General features: G+C 36.1%; 1 protein-coding gene across 1 annotated transcript; it reads right to left on the reverse strand.

Moving 5' to 3' along the window:
• Nucleotides 1–1,702: 1,702 nt before the first annotated feature.
• On the reverse strand, nt 1,703–7,841 carry LOC136205763 (ankyrin repeat domain-containing protein 2B-like). The gene is made up of 9 exons (XM_065996521.1): nt 7,695–7,841; nt 7,523–7,575; nt 7,029–7,177; nt 6,643–6,861; nt 6,355–6,503; nt 5,604–5,775; nt 4,671–4,763; nt 2,642–2,781; nt 1,703–2,138 (listed from the first exon to the last, which is right to left on the reverse strand). Exons 2-9 carry the CDS (start codon nt 7,554–7,556, stop codon nt 2,039–2,041), a joined length of 1,056 nt encoding a protein of 351 aa, XP_065852593.1. The 5' UTR covers nt 7,557–7,575; nt 7,695–7,841; the 3' UTR covers nt 1,703–2,038.
• Nucleotides 7,842–21,805: the final 13,964 nt, after the last annotated feature.

Genomic DNA, 21,805 nt, shown 5'->3' on the forward strand with positions numbered 1-21,805 from the left:
TAATAAATCAATTACTTTATATTGAAGATATTGTGGATTATATAAGAAAAAAAATATATAATAGGAAAAATAAATGTTTTATTATTAAAAAAATAAAGTAAAGGATAATTTTGGTATTTTTAAATTTATTTAGTATAATTTGACCATTGACTCAAGTATAAGGACTAAGGAGTTAACAAAAACAAAAACTGTGGGACTATATAATTATTTCTAAAAACAGAGGGACTAAGTAGTGTATTAGGTAAAAATACAGGGACTTTATAATTATTTACCCTAAATGATTTTATACTCACCCCATGGGAGATCTTTCTAGAGAGTTGCACAGAAATTAGAATATTAAAAAAAACATTAGTACCCTTATTTATTGATTCCACTATTTATTTATCTTATAATAAGTCAATTATTCTAATTACTTTCCATAAATCCACATTTTATAATAGAAAGAAAGCGAATTAATATGTATTTATCATATTAAAATGACACATATTATGAAACAAAAAAATCTCTATATACAACGGTTGGAGAATGATTTTATATAATCCTACTTGAAACTACTACACGACAGCAGACAGCAAAAAAAAGTGATTTTTTTATTGGCACATGGAACATGTAGCTGCCATGTCATCATAAAAGAAAGTCCTTCCGATGATTGTGATTTTTTTTTTTTTATCTAAATTAGTCGGAATGAGTTTATTATCAAATGATTTTATTGAAATAAACAGAAAATAAAATTATTGCAAGAAAATAAAATCCAATGCCTTTATGAAACAAACCTCAAACTTCAGTCATCGCCACTGCAATTTAACTCTATTTGGTTACCAGCATTTCTAAACAGCTAGCAAAACAATGGGTTTAACCCCAAAAATGGACATTTCAGGGGAATTATTCGCACTGTAATAGTTGGGAGAGGGGTTGTTTTTAGCTCTATGTGTCACAACTATTAGTGGTTTGAAAGGGAATTAGTTAATCAGGTTCTAAAGATTAGTTTTTATAGATTAGTTTTTATAATTCTGTTTGCTTCCTTCTAGTTATTTAGGTTATTTCCTTAATAGATCCTATAAGCTAAAGTAGCTAGTTGTTATGAGTTTGTTAGGATTTTGGATTATAGTCTCAGCTGTCTTATATCACAGATGTACCAACTGTTTTAGCCTTCTGTTCTATAAGAGGTCACACACTGTACTAACAATTCACCCAAGAATTAATGAAGTCACTTTTATCTTTTCTCTCCTAAATTCTTCTCTTCTCTATTCTCCCTAATCTTTGTTCCTTCCTTCTTCCTCTAATTCTCTACTTCTTTCCTTCTTTCTATTCTGAAATTCTCTCATCAGAACTCAGGTTCGCACTATGACGGGTCCACTGCTGTAATGATACAAAAGACAAAAGCAAATCTATGGTTAAAAACATCCCCCTTACGACAGGCCCACTGCCATAATGGTACAAAACTTTTATACCATTACAGCGTCTCTGTTTTTAATCAGAGTTAACAACAACCCTGCTTTTGCTTTTGTACCATTACAGCGTCTCGGGCTCGGTAATGGGGCTGTTTTTAATCAGAGTTAACAACAACCCCTCCAACGGGGTTATTTCCCTGCGAATAATTCCTTAAAGGCCCCCCTTTGGGGTTTAACCCCGATACAATTATAGTATTGAAATTGAATTCAAGAAAATTTCAACCCATGAATTGTTTGCAAAAATGTCAATATGATGAAATAAGGCACTTAAATTGATAAAAACAAGAAACATAGGCTGTTTCTCAAACAAACACCATTAATGGAACTTTTACAGAGTATTTAATAACAACTAAAAATGGCATGCCCTAAGGAATATCCCACAAATGTTCTAAAAGAGAAGAGGGAAGAAAGATAGATAAGAGGAAGAAAACAAACAGAATTATGTTATTCACTATAGAGAACAAAAAGAAAAAAACAAAGAAGAAAACGAAAACCTTAAGATGTAGCCGTCGATAGCAATGAAGCCGGCATCTATCACACTTTTAAGTGCCTAAATCATGCACATGCCACTCAATCCTCTTCCAAACTTACAGGAAGGCATCCTTCTCGAGCAACTTTAGTACGTCATGCTGGTTGTTTAACTTGGCGACATCGATGGGAGTCTTGCCGTCCATGTTCTGAAGGGTACTGTAGTGGAGAAGGAAAACAATCAGAGAAGAAACAACGAGAAAAGCCGTTAATTAGAGCGTTATCTTAACTTTTTAAGGATAAAGGGTCGATAATCGTCGATTTGGTCAAGCAAAGTCGAATAAGTTCAAAATGAACTTCGTGTACAATTTTATGCACAACTTCGCATTTTTTCTAACAATACAGCCAAAAAATATATATGTCTAGAGATAGCTATATAACATTATTAATAGACAATCCGACTCACACGACAAGATGGACACAGATTATCACAATTTATATCATATATGATCATTATGAAACATATAGATAACATAACACAGTTTTGACATGACAACCCCAATTACCACCCCTAATGGCATGTGCCATTTTTGGACTAATCAGACCAAGGTACTAAGTCGAAGGATCAATTTGATATGCAAAATTCATTTTCAACCTATTTGATCTTTGCTTGTGAAATCAAGAAATCAAATTTGACACTTTTTATCTGAACTATGACTTACACAGCAGCACCGTTCTCCAGCAGAAGAGCCACACACTCCTTTCTTCCATAACCAGCTGCGTAATGAAGTGCGGTGTTGTTATTTTTATCCAGTGCATCTACAACCGCACCTGCCTCGAGAAGGATTTGGGCACATTTCACCTGAAAAGAGGAAACGGGACATAAGGCTTAAAAAGGCTTCGCATACTATCATGAAACAGGATGTGTTAAATAATGCTCTACCACATTTAAAAGCAGAAACAAAATTGAACAACAGGCAGCCAGAAAAAAAAAACCAATTTCACAAGTTTAGGTGCATGGACAAAGGCCCAGGGAACAATGCACCTCAAAGCCACGCACAAGGCATGCAACACATGGAAAAATACTTGGATGAAATAAATTTACCCATAGTAGATCCACGAGAGAAATTGAGAGCCGGTCATTTTGTATTATGGTGAAGTATGAGCTCTATAAGACACCTGACGTGATTCAATGCACTCTTAAAGCGACGACACCTCAACTCGCTTGAGGCATTAGGCCCCATCCTAGGAGCTCACCCAAGGAAATTAGGTGCCGCTTAAAGAAAGTGTAAACATAAAAAAGTAGAAAAAAGTTTCAGAAAGTAAACACACTGCCGAAAATCCTTTTCTTTTGCCTAGTAAGTTGTTTGTTAGTTTTTTTTTCTGTTGTTATGGTTCTAGCTCCTATGAAGCTGGTTGACTAGTCTTTCTAAGGGAAGACATGTCTCCTTTATATTTCCAATCCATCTTCAGAATTATTGACAACTTCCTATTTGCATTAAGAGTCTTTAATTTGTTTTGCAAACTGGATCTGGATTTCGAAACCAAAACATTTATTATGATGCTGTTACCTTAAATTGTTTAATCCCTTTCCAAATTGTATTTCAAATGTAAGGTAACAACATGATATTCTTTTTACCTTAAATTGAATTTTTTTTTTTTAATTTAAAATGTCATTTGAACTTCCAGAAAAGGTGTGCCTTCCGTCACCTAGCGTCTCGACTAGACGAGGGCCGCATTGAAGGCGCACTGCCTAGGCAGAGCGTTATTGAAGGGGCATCGCCCAGGGTGTTTGGAGGTGCTACTGCCTTACCTCAACTGAGCGCCTACGCCAATGCCTCTGGCGCTAGTAACAAAACTAGGTAAAAGTTTAACAAAGAAGGGAAATCAGGGTTAATAGTTTGATTTCGAGCAAATTTTTGAAACAAGAAGACAATATCAAAAGACTAACTACAAAGTCCTAAATACCTTATAAATTTTGGATAATGGAAAACCCCAAGGAAGAAAGAGTCAACAATCAGTTTGATACAAGTTGGCAGATCATAAGGGGAAAACAGACAACAAAAGGGAACAAAGCTGAAAAGAAATAAACAGACAAAATCGGAAAAGAATCCGAAGAAAGAATAAAGGAAAAAAAGTGGGAAGGAGAAAGATATGAGGTGTTCTGAAAATGGGAAAATCAGCAACTAGCGACACAAGGGTCTGGTCAGATTCCGTCTCCAGTGACAAATAGTCTTTCCAGGTACTTGTTGGTGCGCATATTCTGGATTCAGGAGGATCTTGGGTTTTCAAATCTACCAGCCGTGAACCAGAAAAATACCAACCATTTTCTAACAAAGCAAACAACTACTCCAACAAAATGCTAGCAAGTAGCTAGTGTGTGCCTGTGCGTGTCTCGCACCTAGAAACAACTATGCACCTCTGGAAGATCACTAGCTATTGTCTTGCTGAGGATAGAGGTAGCATCCAACAAGCCTTGTACCTTAGGCATGCCTAACTATGTCTATCACAACTAAAAAATAACTCCACAAAACCCTGTGCATGTATTTATGAATTATTCAATCCCTTCTTGAAACAAAATATACAAGGTCCAGACCAACTAGGCTAATCGACCAAAATTGGGTGAAAACCACATAACTCAAGTTATAGTGATGTACCATTTCATTCTAGTAGATGACACCGCTTCCTTTCCCATAGGCACACACATAGTCACATACACATACAAAAAAGAGTTCTAAGAAATAATTATACCTCTCCATATCCACAAGCAAAATGCAATGCCGTTCTCCCCTCTGAATCTTCTTCATCTTTGTCAGCACCAGATGCCAATGCAGCTTTCAAACCCTAATGATTAACAAAGAAATGTTTTTAGCCTCCATCTACAAAAATAATCTTCAAATGATAGAGATTAAGCAGAGTTAAGAAAAAGAATTGATATCACTAAATTTTATATCTTATATACAAATCCATAAAAAATCATAGTGAAGATTAAAATCATGAATGTGTAATTTAATTTTCATTTGCAAATACAACCAATTCTGATAAAAGAAAAGAAGAATTGAACATAACATCCCATGGGATTAAAGACAGCATTCAAACAAAGTTTATATGACTCCAAAAATATTAAAGGTAGACTCATGAATGGAGTTTATAATAGTTTTTAGTTGTATTTTGATCCAAACAGCCTCTCAACATGAAACAAGCATATAGATTACTTTGTCGCTGAGACAACAGGTTGGGTTTTCATGTTCTTCAATTCAATACAATTTGGAAATTTGTAGACTGAATATTTTGCGTTTAGCAACTTTAGCAGTCCTTGAGCAAAAAGGAACTACTTCAATTCCTAAAACAAATGAAACTATCTAATTCAGTAGGGTTAGTTTGATTTAACTTTTAAAGGAATTATTAACACCCAGGCTATACCCAAGAATTCTATCCATTTCACCAAATTTCCAAGTTCTACTACGGTAACCGAAATCTGGTTAGATTTTACAAAGCAAAATAATTTCATAAGAGTGAGAATTTTTAAGAAAAAATAAAATTATAATAATAATAAGATAAGAGCATCAAAAAAGTTATAATAGTTGCCTAAGAGTTGACATTTCATTTATGATATAAATGAGATAAAGTTAATTGAGTAAACACAATGCAACAATCAATATATAGAATCAAATTGCGTTCTACCTCAGCATCACCAACACTAGCACAATGATGAACAATTGACTCATCATCATTTCCTGCTTCTTCAGCTTCATCTTGACCAGAATTTTCTATGGAAGACGCAGCAGCTTCACCTGAAACTGCAAGACCCATTGCTTCACCCAACTTTTGCAAAACATCTTTATCGTTCCAGTACCTTCAATAATTTAATTGCATTTAATCAATTGAATGCATCCACCTAATGCTGATAAAAAATGAATTTTCAAATTTCTAAGCTAAATTGACCATCAACAGCTGCTGAATTTTGACTCATTTCAGGTCCCTCAAATTTTATTTATTCTAACTTCATATGATGCTCCTATTCCTTTGGAGTTTGATCAATATGGCAGTGACTACAAACATTCTAATTCTAGTGAATTACCTTGTTGCAAATCTAACAAGTCAACAAAAACTGTTCATCATGTTTGATAATAGGCAATTACAGATTTCATACAAGTCATCAACACACCCAACAATTAACCAAAGAAGCGATGTGCAACTACAATCAAAAGGTATATGTAAATAACAACATGTGTTCATATTTCATGAGGTAACAAACCAACTTAATTATATTTTGACCAAATTTAAAATAAAAAAATGGAAGAAGCTATTTATTAGCAACTGTTACAATTTATCTTGAATCCAATGAATAATGTAGAAGCATACTTCAATTTCTGGCACGATTCTATAGGAAATTCTCAAAACTCGAAGTAATAGTATATTTCTTTATTCATACCTCATCATTGCTGCGGGACCACCTGACTCTATCTCTTCTAGAATAGGTTTCAAGGAAGGATCTTCTTTAATTCGTGCCATCCGTTCCTCAATTTGATCTTTTTGGGTTGGATTTGTCAAATTCTCAAGCATCTGAGACATTGATGGATCCTGAGGAAATACAACTAAAATTGTAAAGCTGGAATTTTCAGCAAGTAACCATAAAAAGAAACCGTGTACTAAACTATGGAAGACATGAAAGCATACTTAAAGTAAGGCAACAAGCTGTAGCTAGACTCTCAAAATATACCTGCATTAATGCATTACCGAGCCGTTCAGCCATAGTCATAAACTGAGGATTCTGCATAACCTGTTGCATAGTGGAATAGTACTGTTGTGCATCAAAATTAGGGAGAGCTTCTTCGGCTGGAGCAGCTTGACCTTGCATGGTCTGCTGGAGCTGCTCTGCCATCTGGTTAAATGCAGGATCTTTAGCTATCTGTTCAGCCAATTCCTTGATGCTTGGATCCTAAACACAATAATTGATGAACCATCAAAGGAAAGTAGTTAAGGCTGAGACAGCAGTAAACTCGTGAATGCTACATAAGGAGGCAAACAATGAAACAAAACAGCCACCAATAATATTCTTCTCTTAATTCAAGACAGTTCATAAGGAAAAGAAGTAGGATAGCATACATTAAGTAGACCGGTCATTGCTGAGAAATCAAAAGGATTTGGAGCAAAGCCAGCTCCTGGAGGAGGAGGGGGAGATCTTCCTTGTCCTGACTGAGACTCCCCAGATGAACTTTTTGATTTTGAGTTGTCTGTTGAGCTTGTTTTCTCATCTAAGGTTGATGTAAAATGTAAGTAGTAAGAAATTAGCAGCCTAATTATCCACACATAAAGCAAGAAACAAATGGAAAATTAAAAGATGCAAAAAGTTCAGATTAGTCCAATTCCATATATGAGCTTCTTAAGTTGATATTAATCACTTTGTGCAGTCAAGTCTCAGCTGCATAAAGTATGAAATTGCATAATACTTATCTTAGCAATTAAGTACACAGCTAATTCAAGGATTAGATTACAGATTCCAGAAAATCAAAAGGGATGACAAAATTGGTATAACCGACCACAGCAATAGATCTCAATACAATTACAGTAATCGAACAGAAAATTCAAAAGGAGCTTACCAGAAGGAACATCTTTGTTGGAATTAGTAGCCATGAATGAGAACAAGCTCAATCTAAGATGAAACGGTGGGAAAAAAAATTGTTAAAAAATCGAAAAAAATCAAAAACAATTAACAGTGAAAAAGGAACAATCAATTTCCCCAAAAATGATGAAGAAAAAAGGAAAACGAACCTGAATTTAGCTTAAGAGGATTAGATTCAAAACCCTATCCCTCTGCGTCTCTCTAAAATATGCGATGTGCGTATCTGTCTCCCTCTTGTTTTCTCTCTCTATATATAAATGAATGAATGCCAACACAATAAGAAAGGGATAGAAGTGGGCCATGTCAATCTCATCATCTCCAACGTATGGTTCTACGATCACCTCTTCGCCGTCGTCTCCTCCACTAGGCCCAATTTCTCCGGCGGCCCTTTTCCCTCTGTATTGGGCTTTTTCTTTATCATGTCTATAGAGAAAATTACAGAAATTGTATTTTTGTAGTAGATATTACTTTTTTATTCCTTTTTCTAATTTTCTGTTTATTTCTTAAAATTAATTGATGTATTTTTATAATTTGAAATTGTTAAAAAAATTAGTTTTACTAAGTTATTTGTTGCGGTGGAATATCTCAAACTCGAATATTTGAAATTTCTAACACGACTATATGATTTATAGCAACATGATCCGTTTGACACATTTCTCATTTTGCTTACTTTATACTCATATAATTATATGAAATATCTATATATATATATATATATATATATATATATATATATATATATATATATAATATAACACGCTTATGATATAATACACATTGCCCAGTTGACACTCCTAATACCTGGAATGACTATTTCGATTATCGGAACTGTGTTGAGAAATATCTCTTGTTTAAACTTATATGGTAAATGAATAGATAGTATAGAGAAAATAGATACAGAGAAGCTCGCTTTTTTTGTTTCTCTTTTGTCACTTAAAACTTCTTCTTTCCTTCTTCTCAATTTTAACTAGATCTAATTGGACATAATTTTCCTTTTCACCCTTCTGTTTTTCTTTTCCACGTTCTTTATCTTAAAACCCTAATTTCTACAAATAACATAAAAAAAAAATCAAACCGTTGTCAAAATAATCCAAGTGAATTCCATTTTTCTAAAACATATGATTTGTATTTCACTCATTGTGATTTTCTGAAATCGAATAACTTAGGTGTTGTTTAATAAAACTGAAAATTAAGTGCTAAAAAAATAAGTACTGAAATTTAAGTATTGAATATTATAAGGCCCTGTTCTTTTTTACTGAAATTAAATTAAATTAACTGAACTGAAATTAAATTAACTTGACTGAACTGAACTGAACTGAATGTTACTAAACTGAACTAAACTTACTTAACTATACCAAATAATTATAATAAATTATATAATATATATATATATATATAATGATAAATTTTATACATAAATAATTATAATTATAATAAAAAATAATAAATGATATATAATGATAAATGATATATTATATATAAGTAATTATTATATATAAATAATTATAATTATAATAAATAATGATACCTTATATATAAATAATACTAAATTATAAATAATAATAAATAATAATCAATTATGTATAAATAATTATAATTATAATAAATAATGATGAATTATATATAAATAATACTAAATTGTAGTATATTATATATAAATTATAACAAATAAATTATAAATTATATATAAATAATTGTAATTATAATAAATAATGATGAATTATATATAAACAATACTAAATTATAAATTATATATAAATTATAATAAATTATATATAAATAATTATAAATTACTGAACTGAAATTAAATTAACTGAACTTAACTTAACTTAACTGAATGCTACTGAACTTAACTTAACTTAACTTAACTGAACTTACTTATGCTGAAATTAAGTCAAAAAGAACAGGGCCTAAGTGATGTAAGTATTGATTGATGTAACTTTTATAAAAATATTAGTTGATGATGTTTAACTTAAAATGTTAAGTTAAATATTTTGACTTATCAAAATAAGTGTTTTTTAACTTAAAAAAAACCAATTTAAGTGGTGGAAAAATAATCATTATCAAACGCGCTTAAATTAAATAAATATTTAACAATTTAATTTAAGTTATTAAGTGTGTTATCAAACAATGTCTTATCAGACTTCAAATAAGTTAGTATGAAAAAGCCAATGGGAAAAACAATAGAAAGAGAAATATGTAATTTTAACAGGTATTTTGAAATTGAAATATTAGAAGTAAAACAAGTTTTTTTTACTTTAATTATTATCTTTATATAAATAGGATCATTACAATTAATATATATTTATCTACTCACAAATGTAAAAAATTTAGTGTTTTCTCTTAAGTTTTTTAGATTTATATTAATTTTATGGAATACTGATAGTTTTTTCATCTTTATACACACAAGGCTTATTGGATTATGATATTCAAATATATAATGACTAATTAATGTTAAAATTATTTTGTTCATTCTTTTCAAAGTACATGCCAATATTTGTTTTTCAAGTTTATTGTATAAAAATTAATGTGAGGTTTTAAAAACCATTTTCGTTTGTTCTATGATACTTTTTTCTTTTTACAAATTATAGTGTTTTTTAATAATTAGAATAAAACAAAAGAAATTAATTTTAATAGCCACCAAATGTCAAATCGTGTCTTTTGTTATCATTATTAAGTGGTATTTTTTTATGCACTTTTTTCAATTTTTCTTTTCATATTTATGGTTTTTAAAAAAGAATTGCCACTATAATTAATTAATTTGTTTTTTACAACAAATAATTTTAAAATATGTGGTTATTTGTTCACACTATGTTATAGTAAGCAAAAAATAAATGAATCATATATCACACTATTTTTAAAAAAATAATTTCAATCCACTCTATTTAGTCATGTCATGTTTATTTAGTTTTTTAATTTTTTTTAAATTTAAAAAGTACTCACACTTTAAATTTGACTTTAACACAACTATTAGGCTATGTTTTAATAACATGTCTTCTTTTTTATAGACATAATCTATAACATTATTTCTTTCATTAAATGTTTTGAGTGACTAGTGTACATATTCACTTTATTTCTTCAATTAGTAATATGGATACTTCTATATAAACACTTTTTCCGTTACATATCAAAACACATCTTCTTATTTTTCACTTAATATACTAAAGCTAAAGACTTTGTTTCCTTAAATATTATCTAATATTAAGGTAAAGTACAATCCTTTACTTTTATTTTATTATAGAATCTTCTATTTTTTATTTTGATTTAGAAACAAAATGTAAATATATCTCTTTTTATAATACTTTTTTTTTAGATAAGATTTTTTAATATGTTTTTCATTTTTATGTTTTTTTGTTTACTTACTACACTTATTTTAAAATTCTTTTCAAGTATTATATTTTTTAAACAATATTTAATTACGATATTCTATGTTGTAATTTGTTTTAAACATGTACATATGTTTTATATAAAATTGTTGTTGATCGTCTCTTTTCATAAATGCTTAAATATTCCAAATTTATATCATACTTTTTTATTTAAAAAAATTATCTTATTTCTTTTTACGAATGTTTGTAACTAATTACATCTTCTCCATTTCATTTTACGCTCTTCATTTATTCATTCACTTCATGCTATATTTCACGAGCAAATTACACCAATGGTATCTGAACTTTATCTTATTCACACTTTAGTACCTAGATTACATTTTGTCCCAAAAATATACATGAAGTAATGATGACTGGATAATTTAGTATATTTTACCGGTTAATGACCGGTCAATAAGAGTTTCATGAGTTAATTACACCAATGGTACCTAAATTTTACCATAATTCACACTTTGGTACCTGGATTTTATTTTGTCCTAAAAACATAACTCAAGTAAAGGTTGTTGAAATACCTTTCCACATAATTTTGATTTGACAAAATTGTTTAAATATAAATTATAACACATATCCTAAATACACTAAGTTTAAATGCTTTGATTTATTCTACTAATGTGTTTGTTCAATGTTGAGTATAAATGTTATAAGTCATAAGGATTGGAAGGCCCAAGCCCAATACGGAAACCAAGACCCAAGTCAAACAACTCAGTACACTCGGCCCGCGTATGTCAAGACGCTGCCGTTTTTGTTCAAAACGCAACTCAGCAATCGGAAGGATCTAGAAGACCTTCGGGAACAACTTCAAGATGAAGCTACTGAGTAGTCTCGACAAAGCGTACAAGACAGCAGCTGGCAAAGGAAAACTTCCAGACAAAGTGTTTCCTCTTTTGGCAAAGTTCAGACGACACAGTATGCTGTCTAGTTGACTTTACCATGAAAGGAGAGACCATCTGCTGTGCTGACCGAGGACAGAAGATACACGATTATGATTGGCCGAGAGCTCTGTGCAAGTCAGGATGACAACGACATATAGCCGTTTCCCTCCAACGGTTATTTCGAAATTCGAAATGACCGAATGACCAGACGTCTCTATAAATAGTGTCATCACAAGCTTCAAAATACACAGAACTTGATCAAGCCATTACGCTGACCAAATCTCTACAAGTTCTGCAAGCAAAAAGCAAAGCAAATTTCTTACACTACATTTTCATATTTGTGTAAAAGTCTAGAGTGGTTGTAAATCGTCTAAAGTGTCTTAGCACATCTATGTATTAGGACAAAAACACTTATCATTTCTAGAAATAGAAAGGAGAGGCTGAGTACTCAGTTTTAAGTACTCAGCGGAGAGATTAGGATTGAGTAGAAGTATAGAGGAAGGTACTCTTGTCATACTCAACTGCTGATATTGTAAAAGGTTTAAGGCTCTACCTTTAAAGAGCTCAGTAGAGGATTCGAAATCTTGGAAGTGTTCCGGGGACAGGACGTAGGCTTAGAAGAAGCCGAACCTGGATAAATCTGCTGAGTGAAGTATTTCTAAACCTTAACTTCTAATTTATATTGCTTGCTTTAAATAATCAAAACTGACCAAGTAAAGAGGTCAAGTTGAGTTGTGCGCGTTGAACGTCTGAGTTCAGGAATAGACTCCAAGTGCTATCTCCTGACTCAAGCTGAGGAACTGACCTAGTCACCTGTTGACTAAGCCAGTATCTTGCTGTTTACTCAGCGCCGCTGTTCAAACCTTTTTCTTTAGAAAAAGAAGTCTGCCTAAATTGCGAAAAAAAGTTTAAATAGTTCCTAACCCCCCCTTGGAACTATACTTGCAACTAAACAAGGGACCAACAAGTGGTATCAGAGCTTAAAAGCTCACTTTAAAAGGTCTAACAACCTTGAGCTGATCCCTACCATGGGCAAAAACAGCACTCGGTTTCTCCTTGGAAACCAAACAACTCAAATACTGCCTGAGGGGCTGTCCATTACTAGGCCTCCCTTATTCTTCGGGTCAAACTATACCTTCTGGAAGAATAGGATGAAAAACTTCATTCAGGCTACAAACATGAGTGCCTGGCTATCTATAGTCCAAGGGTCGTTTGTACCTGTTGAGGTTGTGGCTGGCCAAACAGTTATAAAAGCTGAGGCCAAATGGACAGAGGATGATCTTAAGAAGCTTCAAAACCATGCTTCGGCTATCAATATGTTTCACTGTGCGCTCGATGCTGCAGAATATAACAAAATCTCAGGTTGTGAGTCGGCACAAGAGATCTGGAAGAAGCTGGAAGTCACCTACGAGGGAACAAACAAAGTAAAAGAATCCAAGGTGAATCAGCAGATGAGACTGTACGAGCTGTTCGAGATGAACAATGATGAGGGCATTTCAGACATGAACGCAAGGTTCACCAACATCATTAATGAGCTCAAGAGACTTGGGAAAATCTTCACTGAGGAAGAACAAGTCAAAAAGATACTCAGGGGTCTTCCAAAAGACTGGCAAGCAAAGAAGACAGCAGTTGAGGAAGCTCAGGATTTAACCACCTATAAATATGACGAACTCATCGGTTCATTGCTGGCCCATGAGATATCCATGAAAAACTTTGAGGTGAAGGAAAAATCTGATGACAAGAAGCAGAAGTCACTTGTCATGAAGGCTGACTCCACTGACGGGAGTTCAACTGATGATGAGGAGATGGCCATGTTCACAAGAAAGATGAAGAGGCTGTTCAGGAAGAACGACAAATATTCTAAAAAGCCTTACAAAAAGTTTGATAAGTATAAGGCTGACTCAAGCGACAGCAAATACAGAAAGGACAACTCAAAGCCCATTACATGCTTTGAGTGCCATCAAGCTGGCCATATTAAGTCAAACTGCCCCACGCTGAGGAAAGACAAGAAGAGTGGGAAGAAGGCAATGGTGGCTACTTGGAGTGACAGTGATGAATCTTCATCAATAGAAACTGAGGCCACCGAGTCAGCAAAGATATGCTTTATGGCTGACGAACTTGCTGAGCCATGCATCTCTGAGCATGCTGACCCATCCATCGCATCAGATGATGAAGAGCAATCAAATGAGGTAATTTCTCTTCCCCAGCTCAGAAACGATATGGTTAATGCCCTGAGTGATCTCTATACACTTGTTAAGAAGTGTAATAAAAAGGTTAGAGCACTCAGCAGGCGCTGTGACGAAGTGGAAGAGGTCAAACTGAGTGACCTCAGATACCTTCTTCAGGACAACTCGACTCTGCATGATAACATGAAGATCATGCATGAGTATGTGTCTGAAGTCCAGACAGTTTCAAAGAAACTGAGGAAGGACGTCACAACCATCCAGAACCAACTAAAGGTTCCTAAGAAAAATAACATTCCTCTGAGAACTCAGTACCAAGGTACTCAGCAGAGATGGAATCCCCAGCGAAAAGTCCAGTGTGACTTTTGTGGGAAGTTAGGACACACTACTAAAGTGTGCTGGCACGCTCAGCACTGGGGTGCTGACAAGTCAGTAAAAAACCCTAAACAGAAGGTCAGTTGTGACTTCTGTGGAAAGAATGGCCATACTGTCCATGTATGTCGCCATAAAATAAAATATGATGATATACATGTTGCACCTAACAAGTCAGGACCCAAAAAGAATTGGGTACCTAAAAGTAACTAGTTACAATGCAGGTAAGCCTGAGATGTGCCGAGAAGTCAAAGATGTGGTATATTGACAGCGCATGCTCAAGGCATATGATGGGTGATGAAACTCAGTTCATCACCTTTGAACGTAAACGAGGAGGGAGTGTAAGTTTTGGAGACAACAAGAAGGGTAAGATAGTAGGCTCAGGAACCATCGGAGGTAATCCTACTATTGAATCTGTCTCCCTAGTCAGCGGACTCAAATATAACTTACTCAGCGTAGCTCAGCTATGTGACAATGGGAGAAAAGTTATATTTGATGCTACTGGATGTAAAATATACGAGGGTAAAACTAATGAGTTAATTTTAACTGCCCCTCGGATAGATAATGTCTTTATGCTAGACTTAGAGAAAAAGTTTTCAAAAACTGTGTGCTTAGTAACAAAGGAAGAAAATTCCTGGCTATGGCACATGAGACTTGGTCATGTAAGCATGGACCTCCTGGCCAAACTAGCAAGAAAGCAACTGGTTGAGGGACTGCCTGAACTTAAATTCCAAAAAGATCAATTATGCCACGCTTGCCAAGCTGAAAAACAAACCAAACAATCTTTTCACAGTAAAAACATTGTCTCAACTAAACGTCCGTTAGAATTACTACACTTGGATCTCTTTGGTCCAGTCCAGCCGCTGAGTCTGGGTGGAAGAAGATTTTCCTTGGTCATTGTAGATGATTTCTCTCGGTATACGTGGGTTATCTTGCTGACCAGCAAGGATGAGACCTTTGAGACATTTTCAAATTTGGTTAGAAAAATTGAAAATGAAAAAGACCTAAAATTAGCTCATATCCGTAGTGATAACGGTGGAGAATTCAAAAACCAAAAGTTTGTTGAATTCTGTGAAGCCAACGGCATTGACCATAAATTTTCTGCTCCTAGAACACCTCAGCAAAATGGGGTTGTAGAAAGGAAGAACAGAACTCTGGTTGAAATAGCCAGGACAATGCTGGATGAGCATAGGCTTCCAAAGTATTTTTGGGGAGAGGCTGTTAACACAGCATGCTACATTCTTAATAGGGCTCTAGTTAGACCTATACTCAAGAAAACCCCCTATGAACTTTGGAAAGGACGAAAGCCCAATATTGGATACTTTCGTGCCTTTGGCTATAGATGTTTTATTTTAAATACCAAAGATAGCTTAGCAAAGTTTGATTCAAAAGCTGATGAAGCTATCTTTCTGGGCTACTCAACAAACAGCAAAGCATACAGAGTTTTTAATAAGCGAACTCAAGTTTTAGAAGAGTCAATACATGTAGAGTTCGATGAAACTGACCCTACAGGTAGATACCAGCCGCTGACCGAAGATGATCCAAACTCAGTAACCATCGCTGACTCAGAACCAGCTACTGAGTCATTCACGAAAAGGCTGACCAAGAGTAAGAGTGAACCTAATATTACTTTTACTGACCCATCTACTTCTGCAGAGATTGTTGAAACAGAAACAGCACAAGACATGAATCTACCCAAAGAAATAAGGATTCCTAGAGGGCACTCCGAAAGTGCAATCCTTGATTCTGCTGGGAATACCCTGATGACGAGGAATCAACTCAGGAAGTACCTCAGCAATGTTGCTTTCGTCTCAGTACAAGAACCGAAGAATTTCGCTGAAGCTGAGTACGATGAATTCTGGATGAACGCAATGCAAGAGGAGCTCGATCAATTTCGAAGAAATGATGTATGGGAGTTAGTGCCTTATCCAAAGAGTCAAAAGACCATCGGAACAAGATGGGTCTTCAGGAACAAGATGGACGAACAAGGAAACGTAGTCAGGAACAAAGCAAGGCTTGTAGCTCAGGGCTACAGTCAGCAAGAAGGTATAGACTACGGTGAGACCTTTGCCCCAGTGGCAAGGCTGGAGGCAATTAGAATATTATGTGCATATGCATCTTACATGAATTTTAAATTATTCCAAATGGATGTCAAAAGTGCATTTCTTAATGGAGTTATAAACGAGGAGGTTTATGTAAATCAACCTCCAGGTTTTGAGGACCCTAAGTTCCCAAACCATGTTTACAAACTCAAAAAGGCTCTGTACGGCCTCAAGCAAGCACCACGTGCTTGGTACGAGAGGCTGACCAGTTTCCTGCTGACTAGAAATTACGTCAGGGGCAAAGCTGATACAACCTTATTCATTAAGAAAAATGGTAAAGATACCCTGCTGGCCCAAATTTATGTTGATGATATAATATTTGGTGCAACTAACGAATCAATGTGCAAGGAGTTTAGCAAACAAATGCAGACTGAGTTTGAAATGTCTATGATAGGAGAACTCAACTTCTTCCTCGGTCTTCAAATTAAACAAGGAAACAATGGCATCTTCATCAGTCAAGCAAAATATGCCAAAGAGATCTTAAAGAAATATGACTTGGAAAATTGCAAGCCAATATCCACTCCTATGGGCACTGACACTGTCCTCTGCGCTGATGAGAATGGTAAGTCAGTAGACAGCAAGTTATATCGAGGTATGATAGGCTCTCTACTTTACTTAACAACCAGTAGACTGGACATTCAGTTTTCAGTATGCTATTGTGCTAGATATCAATCTAACCCTAAGGAATCTCATTACATTGCTGTAAAAAGAATCCTTAGATACTTGCAAAGCTCAGTGAACGCAGGTTTGTGATATCCAAATACTCATGATTTTACACTTATCGGATACACTGACGCTGACTATGGACGAGATAAGCTGGAACGTAAAAGCACCTCTGGAGGATGCCACTTTTTAGGAAGCTGTCTTGTATCCTGGTTCAGCAAAAAGCAGGCGTCAGTAGCCTTATCCACCACTGAAGCTGAGTACATTGCTGCTGGTCACTGTGTTGCTCAAGTCCTGTGGATCAAGCAACAACTTGAAGATTATGGTGTTCAAACGAAGACAATTGAGGTCAAATGTGACAACAAAAGTGCAATTGACCTGTCCAAGAACCCAATACAATACAGCAGAATGAAGCATGTCAGCATCCGACATCACTTCATTAGAGACCATGTACTCAAGGGTGAGATTAAGCTGACCTTTGTCCCAACGGACGAACAGCTTGCGGATATCTTCACGAAGCCACTGGCACGTGAGCAGTTCATCATACTGAGAGAAGCAATTGGTATGTTTAATCCTCTTCAGTAAATTCCTGTGCTAAATGAATATTGAATGCTGAGTGAATTACATGCCGAATGATTGATTGTTTGCTGAGTATCTCATTGAAACTGACTGAATATACAATACTGAGTAAACTTGCACACTGAGTAAATTAGTTTAGAACTTGAACTTAAAATCATCCTTAAATAATGCACTAACCACTCAGAATATCAAACGCTTGACATTCTAAATACTGAGTGATTAATCCGTTAGCATAAATGCCAAGCACGCGTATAACCTAGGATGACGTATTCGCCGTAATGTGTCATAAATGCCAGGATCCTTGTCGGTACATGATCCCAAGGCAAAACTGACACATGGATTTGGTTAAGATCCACACCGTTCAACTTGTCTATAAATTATGGGCATTTTCCCATTTTTTACTCTTTACGCTTAACAAATTCTTAAGGCTAAGAAATTACTCAAATTTCTCTCTCTCAAATACCTCTATCCTCTCCATCTTAAAAGAATGACTAAGCTATCCTTCAACGTCTCCGGTGCCAGCCACCAAAAGTCCAGGTCCGATGAACCTTCACGAAACCCCTCTACACCGAGCAAGGGTAAAACTGGCCAAACCTCTGGCCAAGGGAAAGCTGTTAAGATCAGGACCTACTCAAAGGTCTTCGATAATGTACGTGAATGGAAGGTAGAACCCTCCAGATGGGTTTCGGAGCACTTTGTACAGAACGAACAGCCATTTGCTGAGTGGATTTCCAAGAATGAATGGACTGGGCTGTTCTCGGTCAGGGATGAGACATATCCTGACCTAGTGAGGGAATTTTACCATAACCTCAAGGTTGCCAGTGACTCCGCCGACTACTTGAGCACTGAAGTAAAAGGGAAAACCATCTTCATCAACCCTCTATACATAGGAAATCTCCTCCAACTCAAAACTGAGGGATTAAGGCTGAGAAAGTCAGGAGATCAGGACAAGACCGACTACGTCCATACCTTCTGCAAACCTGAGGGTCACTCAGGAGAGATCTCAGCATCTTCGATGGGACAGCATCAGAAGATGGCTCACTACCTGCTGAGCTATTTCATTTACCCAAAGATCAACTGCACTACATCAGCAACCAACTTTGAACAGTGCTTCATATGGCACATGCTGACGTACACCCCCATCAACATGCCAGTTTTCTTAGTTGCTGGGTTCCTACGCAGCACGGGTACAATGAGGTTGGGATCAATCATCACCAGGATCCTCATCGACCACAAGATTGACCTCGAAGGTGAGGAATCTTTCAGAGGAACCGAAATCACAGCTGCCTCGCTGAGGGCACTTAAATTTAGACAGCCCTTGAAGAAAGGAAAAGCTGCTGCTGCTGCTACTGGCCAAGCTGATCAGACTGAGGAGACTATTGCTGAGCCTAAGAAAGGGCGAAGAACTAAGACCCCAGTTTCTCGCAAGAGAAAATCTGCTGAGGCACCTAATGCTGTGTCTCCAGCAAAGAGGCAGAGGTCAGCTGGAAAGTCAGCTGAGAAGAGAAGCAGGCAAGATGAGCCTGACACTGAGGAAGCTGCTGAGCTATCTCAGAAGAAGCAGAAGTCTTCAACACTGGCACCTCTTGACGTCATGCCGACAGATTTTATTGTACCAGGTGATTCTCATTTCACTCAATGCCAAGGTACTGATGCTGAGGAACCTGAGGTCCAGTTAGATGACCACTTCATCTCCCAATTTGAGGAAGAACTTGATGGAGATAATACTGAAGAAGAAGAAGAAGACGATGAAACCAGCGGTCAGGATGACGCTGAGGAGTCTGAAGAGTATGACAGCGAAATTGAAGCTGAGGACGCTAACACTGGGTTAGCTGGTGGAGCTGTGCAGACTGACACTGAGTTAGCTGCTGGAATTGAGCAAGTGGATCAAGCTGACCAGACCCATATTGAGAAAAAAGAACCTACTCACTCAGAAGAACCTGCTCATCATACCTCTCCACCACGTAGAAGGCGAAAGCTGGTTAAGGCCAGTGAGAAAATGGTCAGTGAACCCCCTTTGCAATCACCATCTATTCCTGAACTTGTCCTCTCCAAGACAACAAAGGGTCCTTCTACCGTCCAATTAAAATTTTTCAAACGGCCCTCAACTTCCTCTACTACAACGCCGTTGGAAAAACAAGCCTCTGTTTCTTCTCAACAGGAACATGCCGAGCATCATACTTCCACTACTTCAACTAGTCAGGTTGAACCGATCACTGCTCATGCTGTCTCCTCAAGCATGGTGCTGACTCCCCATCCTTCTATCGTCAGCACAGACAGTGTTCGAGTTAACACCTCTACAACCAATCTCTCTGCCGATCACACAACAATTCCTCCATCTCAAGTGCAGATTGAGCAAACTCATCCTGTCACTGACCAGGGTACTCCTCTCACACCCTTCTCTTCTGGTCATACGGATGTACATAGGGATGCCACTGAGTCCGGCAAGAAGCTCATCGACTCAGTGCAAGCTCTCATCCAAGATCTTCAACAGTCTGCTTCACCTGCTGCTGGATCCTCATTCCTAGAGACAACTCAGCTCTCCCAAGTCACTCTACTTCTCAACGAAGTTAAGGGACTCAAGGACCTGCTGAATGTCGTCTTATCATTTCAAGCCTAGCAAGCAAAGCAAGACTCACTTGCCAAGTTGGCAGAGATTCAACTGTCCACAATTCAACATCTGAACTCGCTACATCAGCAAGTCCAGAGGTTATCTGCTGTGAACACTGACTACGCCACTTTCTCAGAACTGAAGATGCTTTTTGCTCAGCTGCATACTGAGCAACTCAAGACAAATGAGCAAATGGTGTCCTATAGTCAGTGCTCAGTTGAGCAAATCAGTGAGGCTGTCAGGCTACTTAACCTGAACAAGAAAGAAATGGATACTGACGCGTTGAAGCAGAATGAATTATTATCCCTCGCACAACAATCCTTCAACCATATCCGTCATAATAATATTCAACGACATCACTATGACTCAGCACTTCTGAAGACATTCCACCAAGTCTTCACTGGCCTCTCTGAAGCTCTCATCTGGCAAGCCAAAGCTCAAGCCTTCAGTGTAAATATGCTCAGTGCTGCTGATCTTCATATACCAGTAGAAGTCTCAGCTGATGGGGTTGCCATTTTTGATGGCGTGAACGAAAGTGCTGACAAACTAAAAGAGCTTTCACAAGAACTTTCTCGTGCTGTCTTAACTGATGCGTTCAAGCTCCCTGAAGTTGACAAAATGGGGGAGAAAGCGCAAGCTGCCAGAGCTCAGCATGCGCGACGTCAGTACGAGCGAAGTCAGTCACAGGGCAAGAAAAAGAAATAGATAGACTAGCATGCTTAAGCCACATCTGTGTAACCCATTTTGTCTAGTTTACTTCTTTTGTCTATGTACTTGCTGACTTCTCTCAATATATATATATCATACTTTATTTCCTGATTTCAATACTAAGTTATGATATATGCTTTTATAGTACTGAGTTACTTTGTATCTTCATCAGCCATACTTAACACTTATAATATTTATTGACTAAATGATATGCTGATAACATGTTTGACATCATACTATGATCTTATGAAACATTCTGATAAAGAACTCATTGAACAATAATTTGCTCAGCGCGCTCTGTATATCTAAAACTTCCGCTTAACACTGAGTAAATAGAATATGTAATATAGCTAACCTACACCTAAAAACTGACCTTAGACTCACTCATTTAAATTCTTAAATGATGCAATTAAAACTAAGTCAGTAGTGCAACCCTTACGGGGGAGTTTGCTGAATGATATAAGGTCAACTATCATGGGGGAGCTCATACTGAATGCCTTGCTGAATAGTTTTGCCAACATCAAAATGGGGGAGTTTGTTGAAATACCTTTCCACATAATTTTGATTTGACAAAATTGTTTAAATATAAATTATAACACATATCCTAAACACACTAAGTTTAAATGCTTTGATTTATTCTACTAATGTGTTTGTTCAATGTTGAGTATAAATGTTATAAGTCATAAGGATTGAAAGGCCCAAGCCCAATATGGAAACCAAGGCCCAAGTCAAACAACTCAGTACACTCGGCCCGCGTATGTCAAGACGCTGCCGTTTTTGTTCA

The sequence above is a fragment of the Euphorbia lathyris genome, chromosome 9 (genome assembly GCF_963576675.1).
Source record: "Euphorbia lathyris chromosome 9, ddEupLath1.1, whole genome shotgun sequence".
Classification (NCBI taxonomy): Eukaryota; Viridiplantae; Streptophyta; class Magnoliopsida; order Malpighiales; family Euphorbiaceae; genus Euphorbia; species Euphorbia lathyris.